The sequence below is a fragment of the Galleria mellonella genome, unplaced genomic scaffold (genome assembly GCF_026898425.1).
Source record: "Galleria mellonella isolate WM207_F2 unplaced genomic scaffold, CSIRO_AGI_GalMel_v1 utg117, whole genome shotgun sequence".
Lineage (NCBI taxonomy): Eukaryota > Metazoa > Arthropoda > Insecta > Lepidoptera > Pyralidae > Galleria > Galleria mellonella.
In genome coordinates this window covers 1,997,578-2,021,380 of record NW_026441980.1, presented here as the reverse complement: position 1 = coordinate 2,021,380, position 23,803 = coordinate 1,997,578, and the positions used below count along the sequence as shown (strand labels likewise).

Here is a 23,803-nt window from a genome sequence, read left to right as displayed (position 1 = left end):
ATTATTTATATTTATATGTGTGTGTGTTTGGTCCCGACATAGAATAGGCCTACTAATATAATATATATATATATATATATATATATATATATATATACAGTATTACAAGTTTTATTTATGCACTATATATGTTATGTTTTATATACAAACCTATAAATACTTTCTCCTTTCGGGTTCTCAAGGTTGACTGGAAGAAATCCCTTGTAAAGGAATAAGTTCACCTGTGTACATATTGGTAGATCTATAAGTATTGTACAAAAGCAATGTATAAATAAATAAATAAAATCTTACACATAATCTACACTCCCATTGTGTTTTGTGAAAATTCAATAAAAGTGCTGAATACTGAAAACTTCGAAAGGTGTTCAAACTTCTTGTTTTCAATGCTCGAGTTTTTTCTAAATTGATTTTGATAGATTTTACATTGGATACAGTTCACTTACGAGTTAGTTTTATAATGACTTCGTCTTTTGTGTAGTGTATTGTGTATAAGTAGCTTTTTTGTGGGGCAAAACCTTAGTTTTATATTTAGTACGACATATGGTCACATCATCTTGAGTGAACACAGGAAAAATAAAGTTAACTGTTTTTTTTTTTGATACAACTTAGAATGGCAAACAAACTGACGGCCCACCTGATGGAAAGTGGTAACCGTCGCCTATAGACATTAGCAGTACCATGGACATAACAGAGTATACTGTTTCGCCTATGATACCCACCATGCGTTGCCATTCCTGAGGACTCAGGTGTTATTCCTCTGTACCCAGTAAATTTACGCCATATCCCACCCTTCAAACCGAAACACAGCCATGCAAACACAACTGCTTCACGGTTGAAACACGAATGGGACAGAGGTACCCAAGCAATCGACTTTTGTACAAAGTCTCCCTCTGGTAACTAACTGTTCACTGCTGAAGCTTCCTCCTTGGGAATGTTTGCCAATAGTTGCCACGCAGGCGGATTGGCGACTGTAGTTAGGCACTGGATATATTTTAAAAGGAACGCTGCTACCCATTTCTGCCCTCCCTTAGGCGCTTTTTACGACATCCACGGGAAAGTAAAGGATGGCCTATTCTATGCCGGGACCACACAGCGTTATTATTATTATTTTTAGTTAATTACTTACTTGTTGCAATGTTTTTGATATTATTTGTATTTTTCATATTTATTTTCTTGTTGTTGCAGTGTTCAAGTCACAAACGTCATTATCCACTGACTCGGGTCTGTGCACTGAGAGAGGATTGCGCCGCACCCACATAGAACTTGCGAAGCCACCTGGTAAACGAATAGGCCTTAAACTGGCAGGTATGTACTTTTTTGTCGTCTTTGACACATAGTTTTCCTTTCTCTCTTTTTTTTTTCTACATGATTGAAGCGATATTTTTGACAAAATGCTCCTTTGTTTCATGGATATATAATAATGTACAATGAGGGTGAATTGTTGATATCGCCATAGTCCCACTGGTTGTAAAATTTTAATTATCCTCAATGGTCGCGTACTGCGCGGTTTCAGAGATGTTTCCTCCCACGAGGACTCAGGTTGTGGAATGAGCTCCCTGCCGAGGTTTTCCCAAGAGACTACAGCATTGGGTTCTTCAAAAGGGGGGTAAAGAGGTTTCTTCAGGGTCGGCAACGCACGCGTAATACCTCTGGTATTGCAGGTGTTCATAGGCTACGGTAACCACTTGCCATCAGGTGGGCCGTATGCTTGTTTGCCATTCTAAGTTGTATAAAAAACCTCAGTTGTATAAAAAAAAAGTAGTTCATCATTAGTTTATATCAGTAGTGCAGACAGGGTTACTACTTAACTTTCATCTGGTGAAAAAAAAAATACTTAATATATTTCATTTAAATTACCAATCAATCAACATTCCATCGGTCAAAAATCATTTGGAATATGATATTCATGTTTAATCAATATTTTTAATTCAAATAATATTTATTACCTTGAAAGATCCTGTTATGAATTATAAATACAGACGCCAGATATGAATGTATTAAACATTTTATATTAAAATTAATGTAATTAACTTTAATTATTATACTAACAAGAGTTGCAAGAACACATTTTCCATTTCAACTAAATTCTATTTTATTGCAGCATAATTTAACAAATAAAATTTAGAAATAAATAGATGTTAGAAACACTATACCTACTTAAAAAGACAACAGGTAGTCTTACAGTCGTATTACTTTGCACAAAGGATCAGTTTAACGATCCAAACAGGTAATGCTGTCAGTATTTCACTTGAATTATTCAGTTGTCATTGTATATTTTTATTTATGGTGCAATAAAAAGTTAAATAAATAAATACATATTTTGGGTAACCTGACTCGGTGTGGTGCATTGGGAGACTATTTATAATTAATTGTAAAAGTCGTTTTGGATTAATTTGGTGTAAATACAAATTTTAATGATTAAAAGGTAATAATAGTTACCTAATTTTAAACAGTCCTGTCGTGACCACGACGTGGTGCCACGTCGAAACGTCGGCAATAAAGAAGCAGGTAGGTACTATTTACCTGTAATTACATCGCGTTAAATCCCGATTGTGTATTTCAAATAAAAGATAACAAGCTTCAAAAATCTCTTTTTGATTTAATATATATTGTTTATTGAGTTATTTATCGATTAACTATTTCTAGAAATAATATAACCTAACAAATCCTTTAAGAATTTTCATGTTGAAATATCAAAGGTAACGTTCTGTGTTCAGCGATGCGTGTACGGGCAACTTGACAAATCCCACGTTTCGCGTGCCTTTAAAAACAGACCCTCGGTCTCGAGCCGACATTGGATATTAGCAATTGTGTCGGTAATCCCATTTCAATTTTATAAATGTGCACGTTTCTAAAGGTGTTTGAATATTTCGGTAAATTGAACATTTATTTGTGGATTAAAATCTGAAAACAAAGTTAAAGTAATGTTTAGCAGGAATGTATTAAAATTTTCAATCGCTCAATATTATTACAATTGCCAAGTTTTCTAAGAAAGGTTAACGTTAGCCGATTGGCTGGTCGTAAAACTAAAAGTTAAAAACTAAACCTTGGGTAATATGGGTAAAAACATAATACCTCGAGCCTAAATAACTAAGGAAGAAAGCAGGAAGTTGATGATGATTGAGCGATTGAAAATGTAAATTGTCAAGTATCTAAAATTAAATAAAAATGTTTAAATTTTAATATAATAATGAAGAATATAAAATTTGGAGGAAATAACAAATAGTATAATTTTTATTCATTCATACCAGCTGTGAACTTCACTGGTGAATATAGGCCTCCCGCAAAAGAAAGGGTTTGCCACTACCACGCTGGAACTGGCCAGTGCCAGTGGAAGATGGGTTGGCAACCGCAGTTACGCTTTTCATGATGTTTTAAGAGGGACAAGGGAGGGAGGAGGGCATATGGCACCAGATTAAGATAGACTAAAGATCAGTATAATTGTTGCAAACTCCTTAGTTCTTTTATAGATTTTATTTTTATTGTATTTTTTACTTTTTTATTTTTACAATTGTCACTTTGTTATTTTTTGCTGTCGTAATCTGTCTTCCGTAGTTTTCTTATAGTTTATTATAGTTATTTTCCTATAAACCTACTGTTTAATTACATCGTATTCATCAATATACAGTCCATAATATCACCTACAATAATACTATTCTTTCAAGAAGTAACAACACGAACGGAAAATATATTATATAGAAAACTTTAAGTTTTGCTAGTTGTATAATAATGGTTGGGTTGGTCACATAGCACTAAGAAATAACAACCGATAGGGAAGAAAGATTCTTGAGTGATGACCCCACACAGGCAAATGCAGTGTAGGACGATCCTCAACTAAAAGGAGAGATGATCTTAAATGCATTGCAAAAAGATATGGATGCAGGTGGCTCAGGACCGTTCCTTATGGCAGTCTATGTAAGAGGTCTATGTTCAGCGGTGAACAGTTAACGGCTGCTACCATTATTATCATCATATGATGATAAAGTACGTTAAATGTGTATATTTTTAATATTAGGGGTCGCAAACCAATGTGGCTCACATAAATCTAACAGAGGCCATAAATCGAATAACCGCGGAATTTTTTCGGCTCTCCGAAATTAAAAGCATAATTTTTGAGGTGTGAAATCGCAGTAATACTGAAAATATATTGGATTTTGATATTTGGGTAGAGCTTTTTTATTATGATCTTGAGAAACGGTACGAGCAACTGGAGTACGAGTTCAGTTTATTTGTATTTACAATAAATTGCAAAAAAGATTGAGGTTTAAAATTTGGTGCTTCTTTTTTTTTCTGTTTGAAACCTCACAACTCCATCATATAAATGAAGATAAAAAAGTCTTAAAGGATATAGTTTTGAATTATTTCCAAAAAAATAATATGGAAATCGATTTAGTAGTTTAGTTTTTAAATAAAAAAATAAATGAACTAGATTTGCTACAATCGAAGTTGTGTTTTTATACTGTGTCACCAATGATACCTTTATTGCGTTGCCATTCCTAAATTCCTAAAGTTATGCCTCTGTACTCTGTAATTTCATTGCCATATCTCACTCTTTAAACCGAAACATACCTGAAGACATGTAAAAATAACTATTTCACAAAAGAAATACGAATGTAAAAGAGGTGTATGTATATTATGCGATTTTCTCCAAATTTGATGGTTCATATTGGTTCCATATTTTTTTTTTACATTTAACTGTTGTTTTTTTTTTTTGCGATATATTAATATGCAATATACGAGTACTCAGTAATTTAACATTATTGTTCACTTGTCACTGTTAAAAGCTAATTTTAAATATCATCAGATAAATTGAAAATTGTTTATTTTTTTAATTGATAGGTATTAATAAATATCCAAATGTTGTCAAATTTTGATGATGATGCTGATACAGCCATTACTTGTCCACTGCTGAACATAGGCTTGGACAATTTTACCAGTTGTTGTCACGCTTGGCAAGCAGGTTGGCAACCACAGTCAGGCTTCGGTGATGTTTTAAAAGGGACCGTGCTGCCTATACTTCGACTAAGTTCCCTTAGTTATCTCTTATGATACTCACGGGAAAGAAAGGAATGACTCATTCTATACCGGAAGTAGATAGCAAATTTCAAGATATATCCTTGAATATTTTACTTTGATATCCACAACAGGTACAAAAAGCAAACTTTCTTTTGAGGTTGTCGGTCGACGGTTAGAGAGCTCGTGATTTTTAAATCTCTCCGCTGCATATATAAGCACAATGATAATACGACTGCATCAACAATTCAGACCAGCGTCGGTAGCAAAGTCAGAATTGACTTTTAAATTCACTACGACTCGGTGTTGCATCTGAAGTTTAAAACAGAAATTCTACTATTTATTTCCACTACAATAATTGAAGAGCCTTCAAAATCAAAATTGCATATTAATTTTCATACATTTATCAGTTAAAATAATACAATGGAATAAATCACGCCAACGGATAATTTCACAACTGGTTTAAAAAAAAAGAAATTTTTAATTCGGTTGTTTTTTTTTTTCATGTTTGTTACATTATAACTCCGTCAGTTGTAAACCGGTTTAAATGAGAATCAATAGTACATTACTGCAGCGGCCAGCAACTGAGGCATTGATGGACGAACGTGCAAATGTGGGCCGAAGCGTAGCCGAGGCACACATACGTGAGTCCATCAGTGCCTAGTTGTGGCCAAGGCTTGTATAGTACTTTTCTCAAACAATGCGCGGAAATCAAAAACACAACTATACTTTTTAAGTTCAATGACGAATAACGATCAATAATAATTTTTCATGCGCCATAATGTTCCTTTGTTTTTTTTTTTTTCAATAAACAGCTTTCTATTTGCAAGCCAGTTCGAAATTTATATAAAACCTTTTATTAGTAACCTCCTTGGTAGCCATGTTTCGAAGTAAAGGATGATTCCATTTTTAAATTACAGGACAGATATGAGTTAACATAGTAATTTATCTGGCCACAAAACACGACAGATATGGATTTTCATACAACTTTTACCGACCGCTGCCCGCATGTATCTGGCCAGTACAGCAATTTTGATTTATCTCGAAGAACATTGTCAAAATAATGCTCACATTTCCAAGCATGTTTGAGAAAAATATATTTTCTTACTTCTTAATATATTTTAACTGAATGAAATAAAGTTGCGATAAACGATATTTATTTTTACAGATCGAAGACGTTATTAAAATCAAACAAAACAGTACAAAGTTGATTACGGCGAGACCGTCGCCGCAAAGAGAACTTGCAAGCGTCGGAATTCTTTTGTAGGGGTTAATCCAAATTTACATATTTATTGGTATTCAGGGGACAGATGCGAAATTCTGTTCATCGATCATTTCCTCAAATTTTCTGGCTATTAAAAATGTTAATTTTTACAAGTCGACTCGGAAGTCGACCGTTTTCGGCTAAATCTTTACTAATTATTATGAATCTGAAAGTGAGTTTATTTATTTGTTACCTCTTTATGTTTTAATTACTTGGTCTGTTGTCATAAAATTTTGTGTATATACAAAATAGGGCTAGAAAAAGGCATAGGCTACTTTTTATTTCAGTTAATAAATATATTTATTTATTTATATGCTTTTATACATTCACTTATATTATAGATATTAGGTTATAACGAAATATATACGTATATACTCGATATATTATTAAAAATGATATTTCCAAATTAGTTTATAAATAATGAAGTTCTACGGTAACTAAACATAAAAAATTACAACTGCATTTAGACCTCCATCTTTTTTGAAGTCAGTTAAATATACACTATTATATGAATAACATCATATATTTTATTAAGTCTACAAAGATAATTGGTTTCTAAAAATGTTATATTTTACAACATAATTATTATGTAATATATACATACTACATATAATTTTATACATGTGTACTGTAGTTAAATAAATAAATAATTGTAATTTACTTTTAAAATTATTAATTGTTAAATAAAATTGAAAGTTTCGAGTTTCGATTCACAATCGTATACAGAATCGATAAATCATCTAATGATTGAATGTACATGGTACAGTACTGTTTAACACCAATTTACACAAAAGAAATTGTGGGTGAAAGTTATTAAGTGATCACGCTAAACAAGGGTTATGGTTTCGACTCTAGTTTAATAGTTGTAGATATAATAAGAATTAGTATAACTATTTGTATTAATTTGGACGTTTTGTGTGTATATATATATACTTTGTGTGTGTGTGTGTGTACCGCATAGAAGTACAGTCTTATCGCTGTATATGCCTCTCAAACTACTTTTTGGTGGAAACTTAGTACAAAGTGCTAAGAATAACAAAATTAACAAAAAAATAATATAAAAAACATATTGTATAATGCAAATAAAGTATACTCATTCATTCATAAGTACTTAATAAGTGAAATGAAAAGTTATAAAGTTTTGTTTTAAATAAATATTTAAAATTTATTATTTTATTAATATTAATATAAAATTACTGAAACATAAATATATCTAACTATTTTATAAAAGTATTTATTTATATTTACTTCATTTTAAATTTGAAACATGTTATAAAATGTCGTGCTTATTATTTGAAGTCAGATCTACTTTTAAACACATAAGTATGATAAAGGCAGTATTTTAAAAGCTGTTTACATTTATCGAATGATTTGGCGAACTATTACAAACAATACCGTTCAATTATGACCACAATTGCCTATGATTACAGTATCACGGATTAATGCTTGCCGAATTTGGATTTGCATTTGGCATTCATATTGTATTTAACCGCTGAGTGTTTTGATTCGGCCATTGATATTGGTTTATTATTAACGCATTGGTGTTTCATTAAAACGTTTAGAATTTATATAGGTATACCCTTTTAACGGTAATGGTCGAATGCTCGGTTCCCACAATGAAAACCGCAACTTGGTTTTTGGAACAATTCGTGTCCTCAACATTGAATGATACCGATTCAAAAGTCGTAAAATCTAGGCATGGATATTACATAAGTTGGCTGTTAAATTTCACAGCTTAAAATCACTGTGAAATGTAAAATAATTTATCTTAATGATAACGAATTAAAAGTAACAATTATATCCATACATATATCGTAATGTAATTTATTTCGTTTTAATTATTTAGTTTATATTTTTTGTATATTTTTTAGTTTATTAAGAATTGACAATATATTTTTAAAATAGAACTTAATACAAAAAAAAATGTATGTAAAAAAAAAATAACTAGATTTTTAGCACACTCAATTGACAAGTATTTTGTTTTACAATTTAGTATAATTTTATTACAAACAAGCGATTCATCCTGACTTCGCTCGGGTCGATAGATAGAAAAATAAACATTTTATTATATTAGCTTTAATAGGCAATTCTTTTTTTATATTTTGTGTTACATTATAGTAACTTTCATAGGGATTTAAAACTTCTTGAAAATAATACATAGTCTGCGCTAGTCGCTGATAATGAGCTTTCTAAACATGAAAAAAAAAATCAAAACCAGTTTAGCAATTTTTAAATTTATCTATTACAAACAAAGAAATAATTTTATCTTTATAATATTAATATAGATAAGAGATTTACATCATTAAGCCAAAAATATTCTTCTATTTAAACTAAACATTTTTCCTAAAGGAACATGAGTGGAAAAACGCTAAGAAACTTTGGCCTTCCCATACTTACATAATAGCTAAATGCGCCGCCTTATTTTGGAGGACTTTCTTGTTTTCGATTCTCCTGTCACTTTTGATTTCACTCTATAGATAGTACTACAATAAGAGTACAATGGCGTGCATTTTTATAACAGAGAGCGGAGTTAATTCAGTCCAAACGAGATTTACGGTGTAATTGACGCGTCAAAGGAAACCACTGCTAAATCTGTACATAGAATGCGGCTCGCATGTGTACCGCCTAGTGTTGCCATATTGGCTATTTTTTCACAATTTTGTGTAAAAGCTTTTATGTTAGTGTCATTTTGGAAAAATCAAATTGATGGTGAAAAATAAAATGGATATGCACCAATTTGGTTAGGTAATTATTAAAAAAAAAAATCGATATTTGTAAACCATATAAATCCACAGAATATATCAATAAAATTGAAATATTGCGAGTGATAACGTCAACTCAAAAATCTTTGTCTTTTTTTTGCGTTGACGTTATCACTTTTGTCTTTCTCGTAGTGATAACACGGTAAAAAGCAGTGATAATCGATACAAGTTTGTCATGAAGTAAAAGTGAAAAAAGTAGAAATAAAATAATTAGAATTTAGATAGAAATAAAATACCGCATCTGGCAACACTGGTACCGCCCGCGATGCAATGTCGACCAACAGAAATATGTGATACATGGCACTATGTGTAAATGCCTATTCGAATTATGGTTGTGACAGTTTATTGGTGCACTGGGTATTAGGCAGAATGACAGGATGCAGCCGTGTATTTGATTTGTTTATATTCGAGCTAAATAGACGTCCGGGTAATTTGTTATTCCGGTCCAAAAAAAAAAAACTTTGCATCGTGACAGAGTTACAGTCTTTATATTAAAAGATGTTTATTATTAAGCATTAAACTTAATTAATTAAACTTCTTTGTTGATAAACAAAATAAAACGCCGTTAAATTGGGAAATTTAATTGAAGTCTTTTTGAAATTGCTTAAAAATGAGATAAGTACGACTAAAACTCAACGTCATTCTCGAACACCTTACTCACTGTAAACTATTGTTTTTCAACCGGGGAGGTCGCGACCTTTGGAGGGGTTACGTTTGTTATGTTATGTTTGTTATGCTATGTTTGTTATGCTATGTTGTAAAGAAGGTCGTAGTCTATTAAAAAGTAAGACCTGTAAAATTTGTATTTTGTTTTTCTTTTTTATATGTCTATAGGCGACGGTTACCACTTTCCATCAGGTGGGCCGTCAGCTTGTTTGCCATTCTAAGTCGTATAAAAAAAAAAAAAAATTTAAATAAATTATTAATTTTAAACTGTCTTCAAAAACAAAAATTTTTATCTGAGCAGTAAGTATTATCTATATTTCTCATTTTCGTGTAAAATATAGTATATATACCTATATGTGTAAGTATATTTGATTAAATATGTATTTCTTTGTTTATATATGTAAATTTTGTGTGTATATATATATATATATATATATATATATATATATATATATATATATATATATATATATATATATATATATATATATCAATTATTACCAGTAGCGCATTCAAGTATTTTAACACTTCCCTCAGATTGACTGGGAGAGAATGCTTTTAGTATTAAGTCCGTCCTATACACATACATGTACTAATGTATAAATAAATAAATTTCCTTCGCATTACATTAAAATAACTTATATTTATATTAAAATAAGATAATTAAATTAAATTTAAATAGTCGTAATTCATAAACAGAGACGTGCAAGTACGAAAAGGCGAGGACAGATTTAAACCGTCAATTAGTACCACGCGACCACTACGAGTGACTAAATTTGAACTCTAGAGGGGAACAAAAATAGTTTCATGGCTCCAAGTGAAGATATATCTCAGCTGGATGCGCGAGTGCAAGAGCGAAGTTGATAGTGGCCATAAATAGTGAAGTTCCATTAAAAAGTGTTTTTTTTTTTAATAAAAGAAGATTTCAGTAAGGGAGGATTGGTGGTACTTACAAAAATCTTATAAATATTGTAAACTAGCTATATCGTGCGACTTCATTCGTTTGAATTAGTATATGTTACAATCCTTGCTAATACTATAAATGTGAAAATGTGTTTGATAGCTTATTAGCGCTTTAACAGCTTAACTGATCACAATAAAATTTGCTATACACGTACTATATGGAATGAAGAGGGATAGAAGCTACTTTTTATCCTGGTTAGTAAACATATCCTTATATATAAAATATAAAATCTAGTAATGTATAAATTATCCTATATGCCAAGTTAGAACGTAACCCACCTATGGATGTGTATATATGTATATATATATATATATATATATATATATATATATATATATATATATAATGTCTTTATGTATGTATGTATGTATGTATCTATATATGTTTGTATATGATAATATTTATAGAATAGTGCGCCACCTACTCTTTGTCTTTTTCTCAATGTCCTCTACCCAAAGGTTGTCTGGAAGAGATTGCTTAGCAATAAGGCCGCCTTTTGTATCAGTTCTCATTAATATTACTGTATTTGTTATTTCTCTTTTTACTTGGTGCAATAAAGTGTAAATAAATAAATAAATAAACCATCGTGAAAAATTCTTGTTGAATTCATCATGATGGGCCAACTGACCTGCTTCATCCTCACCTATCATCCTTCACTGGTGGGCAGTGCGGGTGGTGTTACCATTCCATTAAAAAAAACTAACAAATATCCACCCATCCATCTTTATAAACTTGGTGCAATGAAAAGGTAAATAAAAAAGGATATATTATCAGGAGTCTCTCAACGACCAACTTTCAGGTAGTAATTGCGTGTTATTTTAATATAAAGTACAGAAATAGGAGCACCAATTACATTTCCGAGTTAATTCTACTCATATCTCTTAATGACATCACAATGGTCCGGTAGTTCAACGCAATCCCTCTGATTGACGGACGTGGACCCTTTGTTAATAGTGTGTTCCGGAATGAATCCAGTAAAACCAAAACAATAATAATATTACAGCAATATGAACATTGAATAAGGAAAACGTACAATATTGATTTATATAGGAAATAGGTAAGGATTTGTTCCCATTATATGGGGTCGGTGCAATACGTTTTTCTATTCCATTGATTTCATTAAGAAATCACAGTCCAGTGTTGAAAGTAATAAACTCTCTCGATGAATAGTATTTGACTTTATTAATACACTATATTAATTTGCAAAAGATAAAAATAGGGAAATAATAGTTTTAGTAGAAGAAATATGGAATTTGAATGGTTTTTCTTTTTATTTAATAAGTGATAACGGAATAGTCACCCCGCCTGCTCAATCTATATATGATGTCAGGATACCAGTGAATTTAAATAGGTGAGAATTTAAGCCATTCAGTTGGCCTATTCTAAAGAATTTATGAAAAATCAACCACATTTGTTCTCAGGGAAGACTGCGTGGAAGTCGATCTTATGGAGTCGCAAATTCCTGTTACCAAAAATCCTTTCCCTCTTGTAAGAATGGACTAAGGGCATTACAGGATCCGACATATATAATTTCCGATTTTATATTTATATAAAATACATATAGATAACACCTGAGTCCTCAGGAATGGCAATGCATGGGGGGTATCATGGGCGAAACAGTATATTCTGTTATGTCCATGGTACTGCTCATGTCTATAGGCGACGGTTACCACTTTCCATCAGGTGGGCCGTTAGCTTGTTTGCTATTCTAAGTTGTATAAAAAAAAAAAGAAAAGCCTATCTCCTTCTACATTCCATATTCTACGTGTATATTAAATTTTATAGTGATTGATCAAATCATTAAGATGCTAAACTGTATCAGATAAAGTCACTTCCACATTTATAATATTTAGTAACAATAATGAGGATTGGATTTGAAAAATGTTTTGTCTAAAACTTGCAGTTCAATCCATCTTTTCATTAGTCGTCCCCTCCATACATTAATCCATGTCCACATTTGACACCTATAAATCATATATTTCAATTCTCTGCATGATGTAACAAAAGTTATGATGATGATGTCTTCCTGTTATCCATCGTCAGGCAACAATATGGCTCGAAGAAGGGACTTTCATTTATCATGAATTTGTGCGGTATGCTTCAGATCATTCCAGCAAAAACTAATCGACGTAGCCTCTTTTCTTAATTAAACTTACTAAGCTATTATAAATACATAAATTGTATGGGTAACATATTTATGGACTGGAACAATAAACTAAGAGAATCTCCTTCTTTTTGAAGTCGATAGAAAAATAGTCAATATTAACAGTGGGTTATATACAGCAATATCTATATATTGCAGTTACAATATCTATACATGTTTTGGCCCAATAACAGATATATTAACTATAGGTTATCCAATATATAATATCAAAAATAACAACCCTCTCGTAATGAATATAGATATTCGACTAGTATGGACGTTTCGCAATGGGTGGTCATCAATGTCCAGAATAACTCAATATATAGGTATCAGATATTACCTATCTTTAGTTAATATTCATTACTATATTAAATACTACGTGTATACCAAATTTCATGACGACTGGTTGAGCTTCTAAAGCCCCAAGAGTGAACAAACAGAAAACAAACTCTTTTTCACATTTCTACATAACAAGTTCTACTTCTGTGTATTGAGTTAAAAAAAAATCCAATATCTTATAATATCAAATACCCTCTGGTAATTCGTATCTAGTAGTTTTATCTCCCTGTCTTCCAGTTAACACCACACAGCTGTCGAGATGTTTCTACTTGGGTTTTAATATTTAGTTTTACTGGGCGAAAAATACGGCGCGGGCAGCGCTCGTAAAGCAGACCATTCCGCGTTACAGTCCTGTTTAAGACTTTCCGTTGCCGACTGAAATGCTTTATATGTAGACTGTACTCACGTTGGTAATGGCGAATTTTCATAACGTTGAAGACTTGTACTATGTATACACAGGGTGAAATCAAAATTGTTAGATTCTTTTTAAAAAAGTTTTCTACAAGTCTGGGCTATTCTTAGCCTGTTTGACGGCTCTAGACAAGTTTTTGATGGGATCTCCTAACGACGAAAAAATAACATAGCCACCATACTTTCTGAGATGGTCTGGATAAAATTTCTATTGCGCTCGGGGCCCCCAAACAAATACGATGAAAAAGTAAGGTCAATAGGAATTTGCGCTATTCATTGAAACCTTTAATTGATATTAAATCTTGACGCCCTTTTTTGTGACTTTGGAGTATGTACTCTTTTAGTCTCTGCACTCCCAGTTTGATGGAAAGTGGTAACTATTAATTTAATACATGGAAAGCACCTTAAATATCACAAAATACTAAATAATATCTACGATACTTATGCCTTGTCATTCCTAAGGACCATGATGTTATATTATCCCTGGTTACACATCCACACAGCCCATTTAATTGGTTTTATGATTAACTAACTTTTGCTATAACTTCATTCATAGGACTAGAAAATCTTTACTGATCAGTATATAAAGCATTAGCCCATATTCTATTTCGTCCCGTATATGTAGTACGTGTATAGAAAATGTTATAGTGATTGGTTAAACTGTAAGGCGCTAAAATGTAGCAAACGAACTCACTTTCATATTTATAATATTAATAAGGATCAATTGTATTCTGCTGTTTTGTTCTTGCATGTCACTAATACCTTTTTAGTACAGAATGTAGTGCATCTGTGCATCAAATTAGGTTTAAATCCATTGAGCACACAAACATCTACTAGGATTTCCCAAGTTGAAGAGCGGAATTTAAAGACTATTCATATCATTAAGTGCAGCCATTTATGTAAGCTAAAAAACGCACTGCAGATGCAATAACAACAGCGAGCATTGTTTTGTGCAAGCTCTATGCATGCATTCTTTGACTATTTAGTGAAAAATCCATTGTTATCTAGCATAAACGCTATTAGGTAATTTAGATTGCCTTTGATCATATTTCAATCGATGATCGAAAATACAGAGGGAAATTTAAAATGAGATGAGTGAATTATATGCAAGATCATAAGGTTAGAAGCGAAGTGAAAACAGAGATAATTTTAAACAGAGATAAAAGAAAGAGAGAAAAAACATTACATTTTCTAATAGATAAGGTATAAGAGCAAGAAGACGATAACGTCTTATTTCAGAACATAAATTTATTATCTTTTGGAGCCTTAACGGCTCTACCAAATATCATAAATTTTGGTATACATATAATATGTATTTAAGATGAAGAAACATATAAGCTACCTTTTAATTCATTTCATCAACACGTCCTTGTCTCGCAAACAATATCACTGACAAAAACAAGTATACTATAAGAGTACAGTGTTCACTGAAATAGCACAGTGACCGATCACCAGCGTATGTAACGAATAATGCCCGAGAAAAGGTAATGGCTTCGAATCACACGAATATATACACGTATGTTATAGATTTTGACCTACTCTTACCAATCTTAGTTTTGCTAGTGGTAATTTACTCTCTACTATAACACTACAAAAGTATTCAGTATAAAGAAGTACATAGGACTTTTTTCAGTATAAGCCAATTTATAATGTTCAGCCACAACTAATGTTCCAAAAATATTTGAATTTAACAGGAGAAATCACGTGACTACAAGAAAAGACCACAAAATCTAAGAAATCCCATGGCATCATCACTTATCCTTCATCATTAACAACTCTCCCGGAAAGTTCGATGCGAATTGATTCACCACTCGAGTGGCAGTGGTTGACCGCAATTGATTATATTGATTAAACCGAATTGGGTTTAAGCCGTTCGGTAATGAAACACTTGAAATAACTACTTGTAAACGCATTCATCCGATCCTACGAATAAACCCGATCAGTAATTTTTTACGAATATGAAAATCTAAAAGGATTTTGTTATTTAAAATCACGCCTATTCCACTAAAAGGATTTTAACAAGTACTTGGTATTTTATTTATATAGTATTTGCTTTTGTCTACAATTAAGTATGAGTGAATTTAAGTAGCTACGTCTATTTTTAAATGGCGTATCGAGATAAAACTTATACCAAATTTTAAATCAAGACCTTCAGAAATAGAAATGGTAACCGCATTCAATTTGATGTATTTAATAGTTTTTACACGATACTTTGAATATTAGAAAAAGAAGAAGAAGAAGAGTACAATATATGTAATACTGTATACTTATACACATAGAAAAACAGACAAACAAAGAAATAAACAAACAAACGTTCTTAATTTGGAAATTATTGATTTGGTTTCAAATTAGTCTTATTAACCTCTGACCTTATAATTTTTTTTTTAAATAATCTATTCACAATAATAATCTAATCACAATTTTATTAAGTAAGTAAGATTTATTGATCCGTTGCTCGTCTGACAAACTCATGCGTATTGACTTTCCGTCAATACAGCCACTCTGAAATAAACCAGCCTAAAATTCCTACCCCATCTGTCAGCCGCCAGCGACACTGTCTGTAACGAAATTAACATGACGTGCCAGCACATTTCTGTCCAAACATAACGGTTAATGTTTCAATTTGCACGACCTCGCTTTTAGAGTCACTATTAACGGTCGAATTTTATGCGCCGAGCAAAATTAATATGACAAGCGTAAAAATTAGATTCACGGAAATGAATTTGCACTGAAACTCAATTTTAATTTTTATATCGTGGCCAGACCGTTGTTAGAATGACGGAAAAGACTTTTTGTTTATGTACAATTTGAAATAGCGAACAAGCTGCAAACTCATATTCAGGATTGTGAAGATAACTTTTAGAGACTTTAATAGACGATGTAAATGTTAATTATTTTTATATAAAACAGACTTCAATCACAAAAGCCCATCTGGGTTTTTCAAATCAATTGCTTATCGACTAAGACCTTACTGTTTTCTTATCTTAATACTGCTAAAAATAATTAATTTAAGAGTGCTCTCGTAGTAAACAAGATATGAATCCATTCACGACATTAGATGTAAACTTTTTGCAGTTGACTTGCTCAGCAGAATATGAGCAATTTGTTTTAGTTACAAGTCAACCAATTCCCATTGACTCGAAAAAAAAAACATTGTAAATATCAGTAACTGTCCCGTTTGGCATTACAATTGTAAGTTTTTATATATATGTGGTATATTGAAATAAGTCTATAATTACATAAACATATTTTGCAGTTCCGAAAGGTCGAAGAAAATTGAATTTATAAAGTTAACGGCAAAAGTTTTGCAGCTCGTGTTCAGGTCCAAGTTATTAAATTAAAGCTGTTTTTGAGAGATGAGGAAACTTAGTTTTCCTAATATGATACGGTCGATACTATCTTACTAGTATTAGAAATGTGGAAGTTTGTAAAGATATTTGATACTCAGAATGCTTAGGTTAGTAGTGTTTTAAAGATGTATATAGGTGAATACCCTTTTCTTGCCCGAAAATCTAAATTTCTAAAAAGACGACTAAGGAAATTTAATAGTCAAGGGACTCTTAAAACATCACCAACCTCCCTTATGGGTAAGATCTTTGCTCAGCAGTGGACAGTTAAAGACTGATATGATAATGTTATAGATGAACCAATACTTATTAACCAAATTAGGGAAAGCAAAACTTTTTTTTGTAAACTAGAATATCAAAGAAATTTACTGCCCACCTGATGGAAACTGGTAACTTTTAAACTATACCATGAATATCTCAGAATACACGATGACAACCATTGCACCGCATATGTTTTGCTATTCATAAAGATTAATATGTTATTTCTCTAGCTCTATAATTTTACTATTATATCTTTTGAATCCAAAATAAAGCCATGCAATCATAACTGTTTAATGGCAGGACCACAAGAGGGACAAAGATACGTCTCATTTCATCCAAGTGACAATACAAAGTCTCCTTCTAGTTTAAAATAGTTATATTATTATTAAACTTTTCAAGTCTTTTCTGTAAATATAAAATAAGATTTTCTCCTCGATATTTTTTTTAAATCAGCATATGGTTACAAAAAACAATACGTTATCTTTCAACGAGAAGGAAAACTAAATATATTCCGCCTCGCCTGTGTGTTGTACTGGGTTGCTCACCATTTGTTTCGCGACCCGCATTCCACTAACACACTCCCTTTTTTAGCCCTTGTGACCCGGCAATATAGTCAGTGTTGCATAACTTCACTGAATGCAACAATTTTCCTTTACACAATAGCTAGTACATTGAATGTTTAGTTTTATATCCGAACCAATTAGACCCTGTTACAATTTCCACATTCATTAAACGAACGTAAATGGGAGCGTTTATTTAATTAGTGGATTACAGCAGGGACCTACACGACAAATATGTTAGTCCCTTGGACTTACCTTTCTGGGTTTCGTCTTATTTGTTTGGGTTTCGTCCTTTTTTGAAGGGTAATGGTCAGTGAATAGATATAGAAGTCTGCCTGAATAGGTACTAAGATAGAAAGGCTGGAACATGCCCTTTCTATTTCGGCTTCCATTCATAGCTACTTAAGTTGTTGTTTCCCGCTCGGTTCTCAGTTAATAACAGTTGTGATCTCAATAGATAGAGTATCAAAAGGCTTAAATAAATAACCTTACTAACTACAGGATCATATATTTATTCTTACACTTCAATATACATTAATAATATGAAAATATATGTGTATATTTTACTCTAAAGAAACAGCGAATTCAGTGGTAATAAAATTAATATGTTATTATTTTCAAATAAATAAAAAAAAAATAAGTGCAGAAACTAAAATCTAATTATTGAAAAGTCAGGTTCTAAAAAGTATCAATAAAGGAAATAATTTCAACAGAAATTGTTATGAAAATGCAGTGGATGCAGGTAGCTCAAGACCGTTTTATATGGCATATCTATGGGTGAGGCTACTATACATAGTATGCATCGTTTAATGTGTATTTATTTAAATGTTATTATTTCTAATTATCTCTGACATAGTTATTTAAATATTTAAAATCCCATATATCATTTACTAATACCGATATTGTTTGTCATCTAAATATTAGTTACAGTGTACAGTTACAGAGCAAGCAATAAAATGTACCACTGGGTTTGCGCAGCTTTGACTCAATGCCCTATAAAACATACATAATAAAGTAACCCCGACTCATAGTATAATGTTACACAAAACATAATGCAATAGAGCAACGTTCATATCCAATTATATTACATATAGTTTCTCTTTGAATTTGCTCACTCTTATCAAATATTGAAATAGTTGCGTATATCGGCGACCGGCGCTCGAGTATTTGAACAGGACTTGTGGATTATTGTCTGCGTAAGTAACTTCCGAGATCTGAGAATATGTTATATTGTATTGTTCATTTCTTGCTGCAATCGTTTTTAAATTATTTCTAAATCCTTTATTGCAGACTGACTGTATTTTATTAAGTACAATACATAAATTATCCTATTTACTAAATGAGGATGTAACTTACCAGAGGGAGACTTTGTGCAAAAGTCGTTTGCTTGTGCGCATCTGTCTAATTCGTGTTTCTACCGTGAAGCAGTTGTGTTTGCATGGCTGCGTTTCGGTTTGAAGGGTGCGATATGGCAGTGAATTTACAGGGTATAGAGGAATAACACCTGAGTCCTCAGGAATGGCAAAGCATGGGGGGTATCATGGGCGAAACAGTATACTCTGTTATATCCATGGTACTGCTCATGTCTATAGGCGACGGTTACTACTTTCCATCACGTGGGCCGTCAGCTTGTTTGCCATTCTAAGTTAAGTAAAAAAAAGTATACGAAATTTTATTCAAATCCATTCAGTAGTTTTAATGTATAACAAACATTCACCTATTCCTCCATCATTACAAACTTTCACAGTTGTTATGGTAACTAGCCTTTACTCGCGACTTCGTTCGCATAACCGGGTATGATATGTTTATTGACAGTAATAAAAAGTTACTTATATCCTTCTTTATCCCGTGTAGTACGTATATATTAAATTTCATAGCGATTGATTAAGCTATTAAAGCGCTACAAGGTAACAAACGAACTCACTTTCGCATTTATAATATTAGTACGAATTAGTATTTATTTAAAAAAAAAGCGTTTTTTAATAATGACAAATTTAATCATCATCAACATCATAATAGCCGTTGCTAAACATGAGCCCCCATAAGGGGAATTTTTTTTTTTTATAATACTGGGGGCAAACGAGCATGCGGCTCACCTGATGGTAAATGACTACCGCCGCCCATGGTCACCCACAACACCTACGGCATTGCAGGTGTGCTGCTGGCCTTTTAAAAAGGAATATGCTCTTTTCTTGAAGGTTATGTTGTCGTATCGGTTCGGAAATACTGCTGCTAGAAGTTGATTCCAAAGAGTGGTTGTTCGTGGGAGAAAGTGCCTTGAAAAACGCACGGTGGAGGACCGCCACTCGTCCAGATGGTTGGGATGAAATTTTAGTTTATGGTTTTTGCCAGTAGTTGCCAAGCTTAACAGCTAGGTTGACAACTGCATAAATAAAATGCTGTATAAATAAAATCCGTTAATGACTGTATTCATATGAGACTTAGCATGTAGATTGTGTTTTTAAGAGCTGTGGATTTTTATATAAAATAAATAAATAAATATAGAATATTTATAAAATAGAAATTATATAAATAAAATATGAGTGTTGGCAGTCACATACATACTAATGGTAGCGGAATTAAAAAAAATAATTCTAATGAAATAACCAGTGATATGGACTTCCGTAAGATAACACCTAGTTCATAAAAATATTAAAAAAATGTAGTCTCCCATACTAACTGAAAAGCTGGACGCGTTAATAAAGCTAAATTTTTTTTATATTTTTTGATTCATGTTTTTTTGGTAAAAATGTTTTAGCTGGTCCATACTCGCTTTAAAGGATAGTAACGATTTTTATTTCACCTCTATATTGAAAGTATTTGAATTTAAAACGTGGAATTGTGTATAAAGGAAAACTTTGCTTTACAGCAATCAGACTGTCGTTTTTAAGAAAAGTACTGGCTTTAATTAATATATAACCTATGTGGAAGTAAACTCTGTCGATTACTGAAAAGGCCATAATCATTATAATAATAAAAAAAAAATATATTATTTATTTATTCTTTATTGTACAATAAAACTTTGCACAAGTGGCGAGCTTAATGCCATATGGCATTCTCTACCAGCTAACTATTAGGTAAAAACAGAAAGCGTATGAAGGGCAGATGTGGTGAAAAATATGTGACATAACTATAACAACATACTGAAATAATTATACATAATAATACATAAGAACTCTCACTGACTGGTCACTGCCCCATAAGGGGAGTTTTCCCAGTAGTTGCCACGCTAGTCAAGCGAGTTGGCAACCGCAGTTAGGCTTTTACAAATGTTTTAAGATGGACGCTGCTGCTCAAACCTCTACCATATGCTCTCTTAGTCGCCTCTTACGACACCCACTGGAAAGGAAGGGGTGGTCCATTCTACGCCGGGACCTACACAGCGACAAAATAGATAGACAAAGTATTTTGGTACAGAATGAGCAATACAAAAATCGCTAAAAGCAATCTTTCAGACAACCTTAAATAAATTATTATGTAAGTACAGTGAAAAGGTACATATGTAACACAAGTCAGATACTGTAAATACTAAAAAAATAAACAAATAAAATCATCGTCATCTTCCTACCCTTATCTCAGTTATTTGGGGTCAATATAATATGTTTTTACAAGGTTTTGACTTTTGGTTTTACGACCGGCCACTTCTCTGACGTCAACCCTCCTTGGGAATACATTTCTTGGTAGTATCTAGCCAGCTACAGTATTGTACTGTAATATTGAATAATATTGAATCTATATCATTTTTTTTTTTTATTTATGTATGCTCATTTTTATTCGATGGACTGTTTCATCGTCATCATCAAATCAGCTTTTAACTGTCCACTGCTGAACATAAGCCTCCCTCTTAGGGGGTTGCCACGCTTAGCAGGCGGATTGGCACCTGCAGTTAAACTTTGGAGATGTTTTAAGAGAAACGCTGCTGCCCATTTCTCGCCTTCCCTAAGTAGCCTCTAATGACACCCGCAAGAAAAAAGGGGTGGCTTATTCTATGCCGGGACCACACGGCCATGTCATGACGTCTATATAAATACGGGAAATTAATGAAATAACTGTGTTTTTGTCGTTTCCAACAATTGTTTCAACTTCATCTGGAAGTCTTTTTGAGGGGCGTTTAGCGCTTTACGTCAGCGAGACGTTGTAATGTAGACGCTGAAACCAAAACACTGAGTTAAATAATTTCCCGTATGTGTATAGACTAAAAAAATAATCTAACTTAATAATAAATATACTTTAGAAAGAAAGAAAGAAGAAAGAAAACATTTATTGACAACAACAAATTGTTACATAAATTATGAATTAAAAAAAAAACTTTACATTTATTATTGCCAACGTGGTCACCACTCAGCATGTGCTGCAGCAATTTAATTGCTACAGCGCTGATATTGTGGTGCCCATACGTGACATTACATTACTTTCTATTTAACTTTTATTCTTTTTTTTCTTCTTCAAAGCCACTAGATAGTTTATCACTTTACTGACACGACTTCTATAAATCGCGAGTAAAAAAATCGTTGTGCGAAACTCCGCGGTCCCCAAGAGTAAAAGTCCGAGAATTTTATTTATTGCTGAAATGTTTCTTGAAATACTGTGCAATTTCGATAGGGGAAATCGACTCTTTTATATTTTGTTTATTTAGGACGGTGTCAGAAACATCAATTCTTCCATCAACATATATTGTCAGTTCAATCGTGATTGACTTTTATTCTAAATACATTTCAATTAATCTGATACGATGACTCAATTACTGTTCTATTTACAAAATCTGTGACTCCGGCCTGCATAGCTCGGATATATTGATTGACCCAGACAAAAGAAAAGTTTGCGTGTTTGTTTGAACGCAAATTTTTGGAATAAGCATATGAATTTGAAAGATTCTCTTTGCATTTAATAGCAATTTTTTAGGAAAGCTTTGCGCTACCATAATACGACTATGAGAGAAGCCGCGAGAAACAGCTAATGTACAATCTTTAGCATCAATAAACTGAGTGAGACTGTGAATGGGCAACAGTGCCCCTCACAAAACAACTCTAAAAGCCTGACTCCGGTTGCCAACCTGGCCGCTTAGCGTGGCAACTACTAGCAAAACTTCCCTTATGGGAAAGACTTATATCCAGCAGTGTACAGTTAATGGCTGAAATAATAATAAAACATTTAATTCTGGCTGAAATCGTAATGTTGTCTACATAACAAAGCATTGATAGATTAAGATAAATAATAGCCCATGTACTTTTCTATGTCAAATGTCATATTGATTGATTGAACGTTAACGTAGCAAGGGTTGACGTAAATCGAACAATATTTTAATATATATTTTAATATTTTATTTATTTATATATTTCTTTATGTATTAATAGTTATAGCACTTCAGCTGCCCGCTAACGAAATGCTTTCACTGTATTGGATTGACTGGAAGAGATCTCTGGCAGAGATAAGTCCACCCTTAATTATATGTAACTTATAAGTGCAAACAAGAATAAGTAAGAGTTTTACCAGAAGGGGACCGTGCAAGTCGTTTGCATGGATACCATTGTCCTTATTGTGTTGCGTTCGCATGACTATGTTTTCAATAGTGAAATAGGGCAGTGAAATTACAGGGCACGCAGGCATAAAACCATAGTCATCGGGAAAGGGCGTCATTGAATGCTGCTCACGTCTATAGGCAACATTTATCAGTTTACATCAGTTTATTTTTAATTTTTTTTTTTTAATTGGAAATTTTTAGCGTTTAAGGGAACTTAATAGTCGATAGATGAGCAGCAAGGTGAGGGACCCTGCTGCTCATCCATCGACTATTAAGTTAAAGGATTATTAAACTATCTCCACGGAGGCGGCATGTGCGATGGCGGGCTCGCCGCCCTGGGAGTTGGAGGCCAATGCCTGTGCGTCGGTCTACGAGTGGCGTGCGGAGCGGAGGCGTCAAGCCTTCCAGCCTGGAAGTTGCGCTGCGGAAGTCCCACGTTCGACGGGTCCTGCAGAGAACAGCGGCTGGTCGAGCCATCGGCCGGCCGGAGGACGTCGAGGCCCGTCCACTTAAGAAGTGGATGGATAGGCGGCGAAGGCCGCTGACCTTCAG

The 23,803-nt window shown here is 32.8% G+C and overlaps 1 protein-coding gene across 2 annotated transcripts in view; it reads left to right on the top strand.

The window, feature by feature from the left end:
* The window catches only part of LOC113523102 (glutamate receptor-interacting protein 2), a 465,085-nt gene that overhangs the window by 195,108 nt on the left and 246,174 nt on the right, over nt 1-23,803 (top strand). For both annotated transcript variants that reach the window (XM_052894828.1, XM_052894823.1), the window contains exon 3: nt 1,186-1,305. In XM_052894828.1, the coding sequence (XP_052750788.1) occupies nt 1,186-1,305 (120 nt within the window). The remainder of the gene's footprint in view (nt 1-1,185; nt 1,306-23,803) is intronic.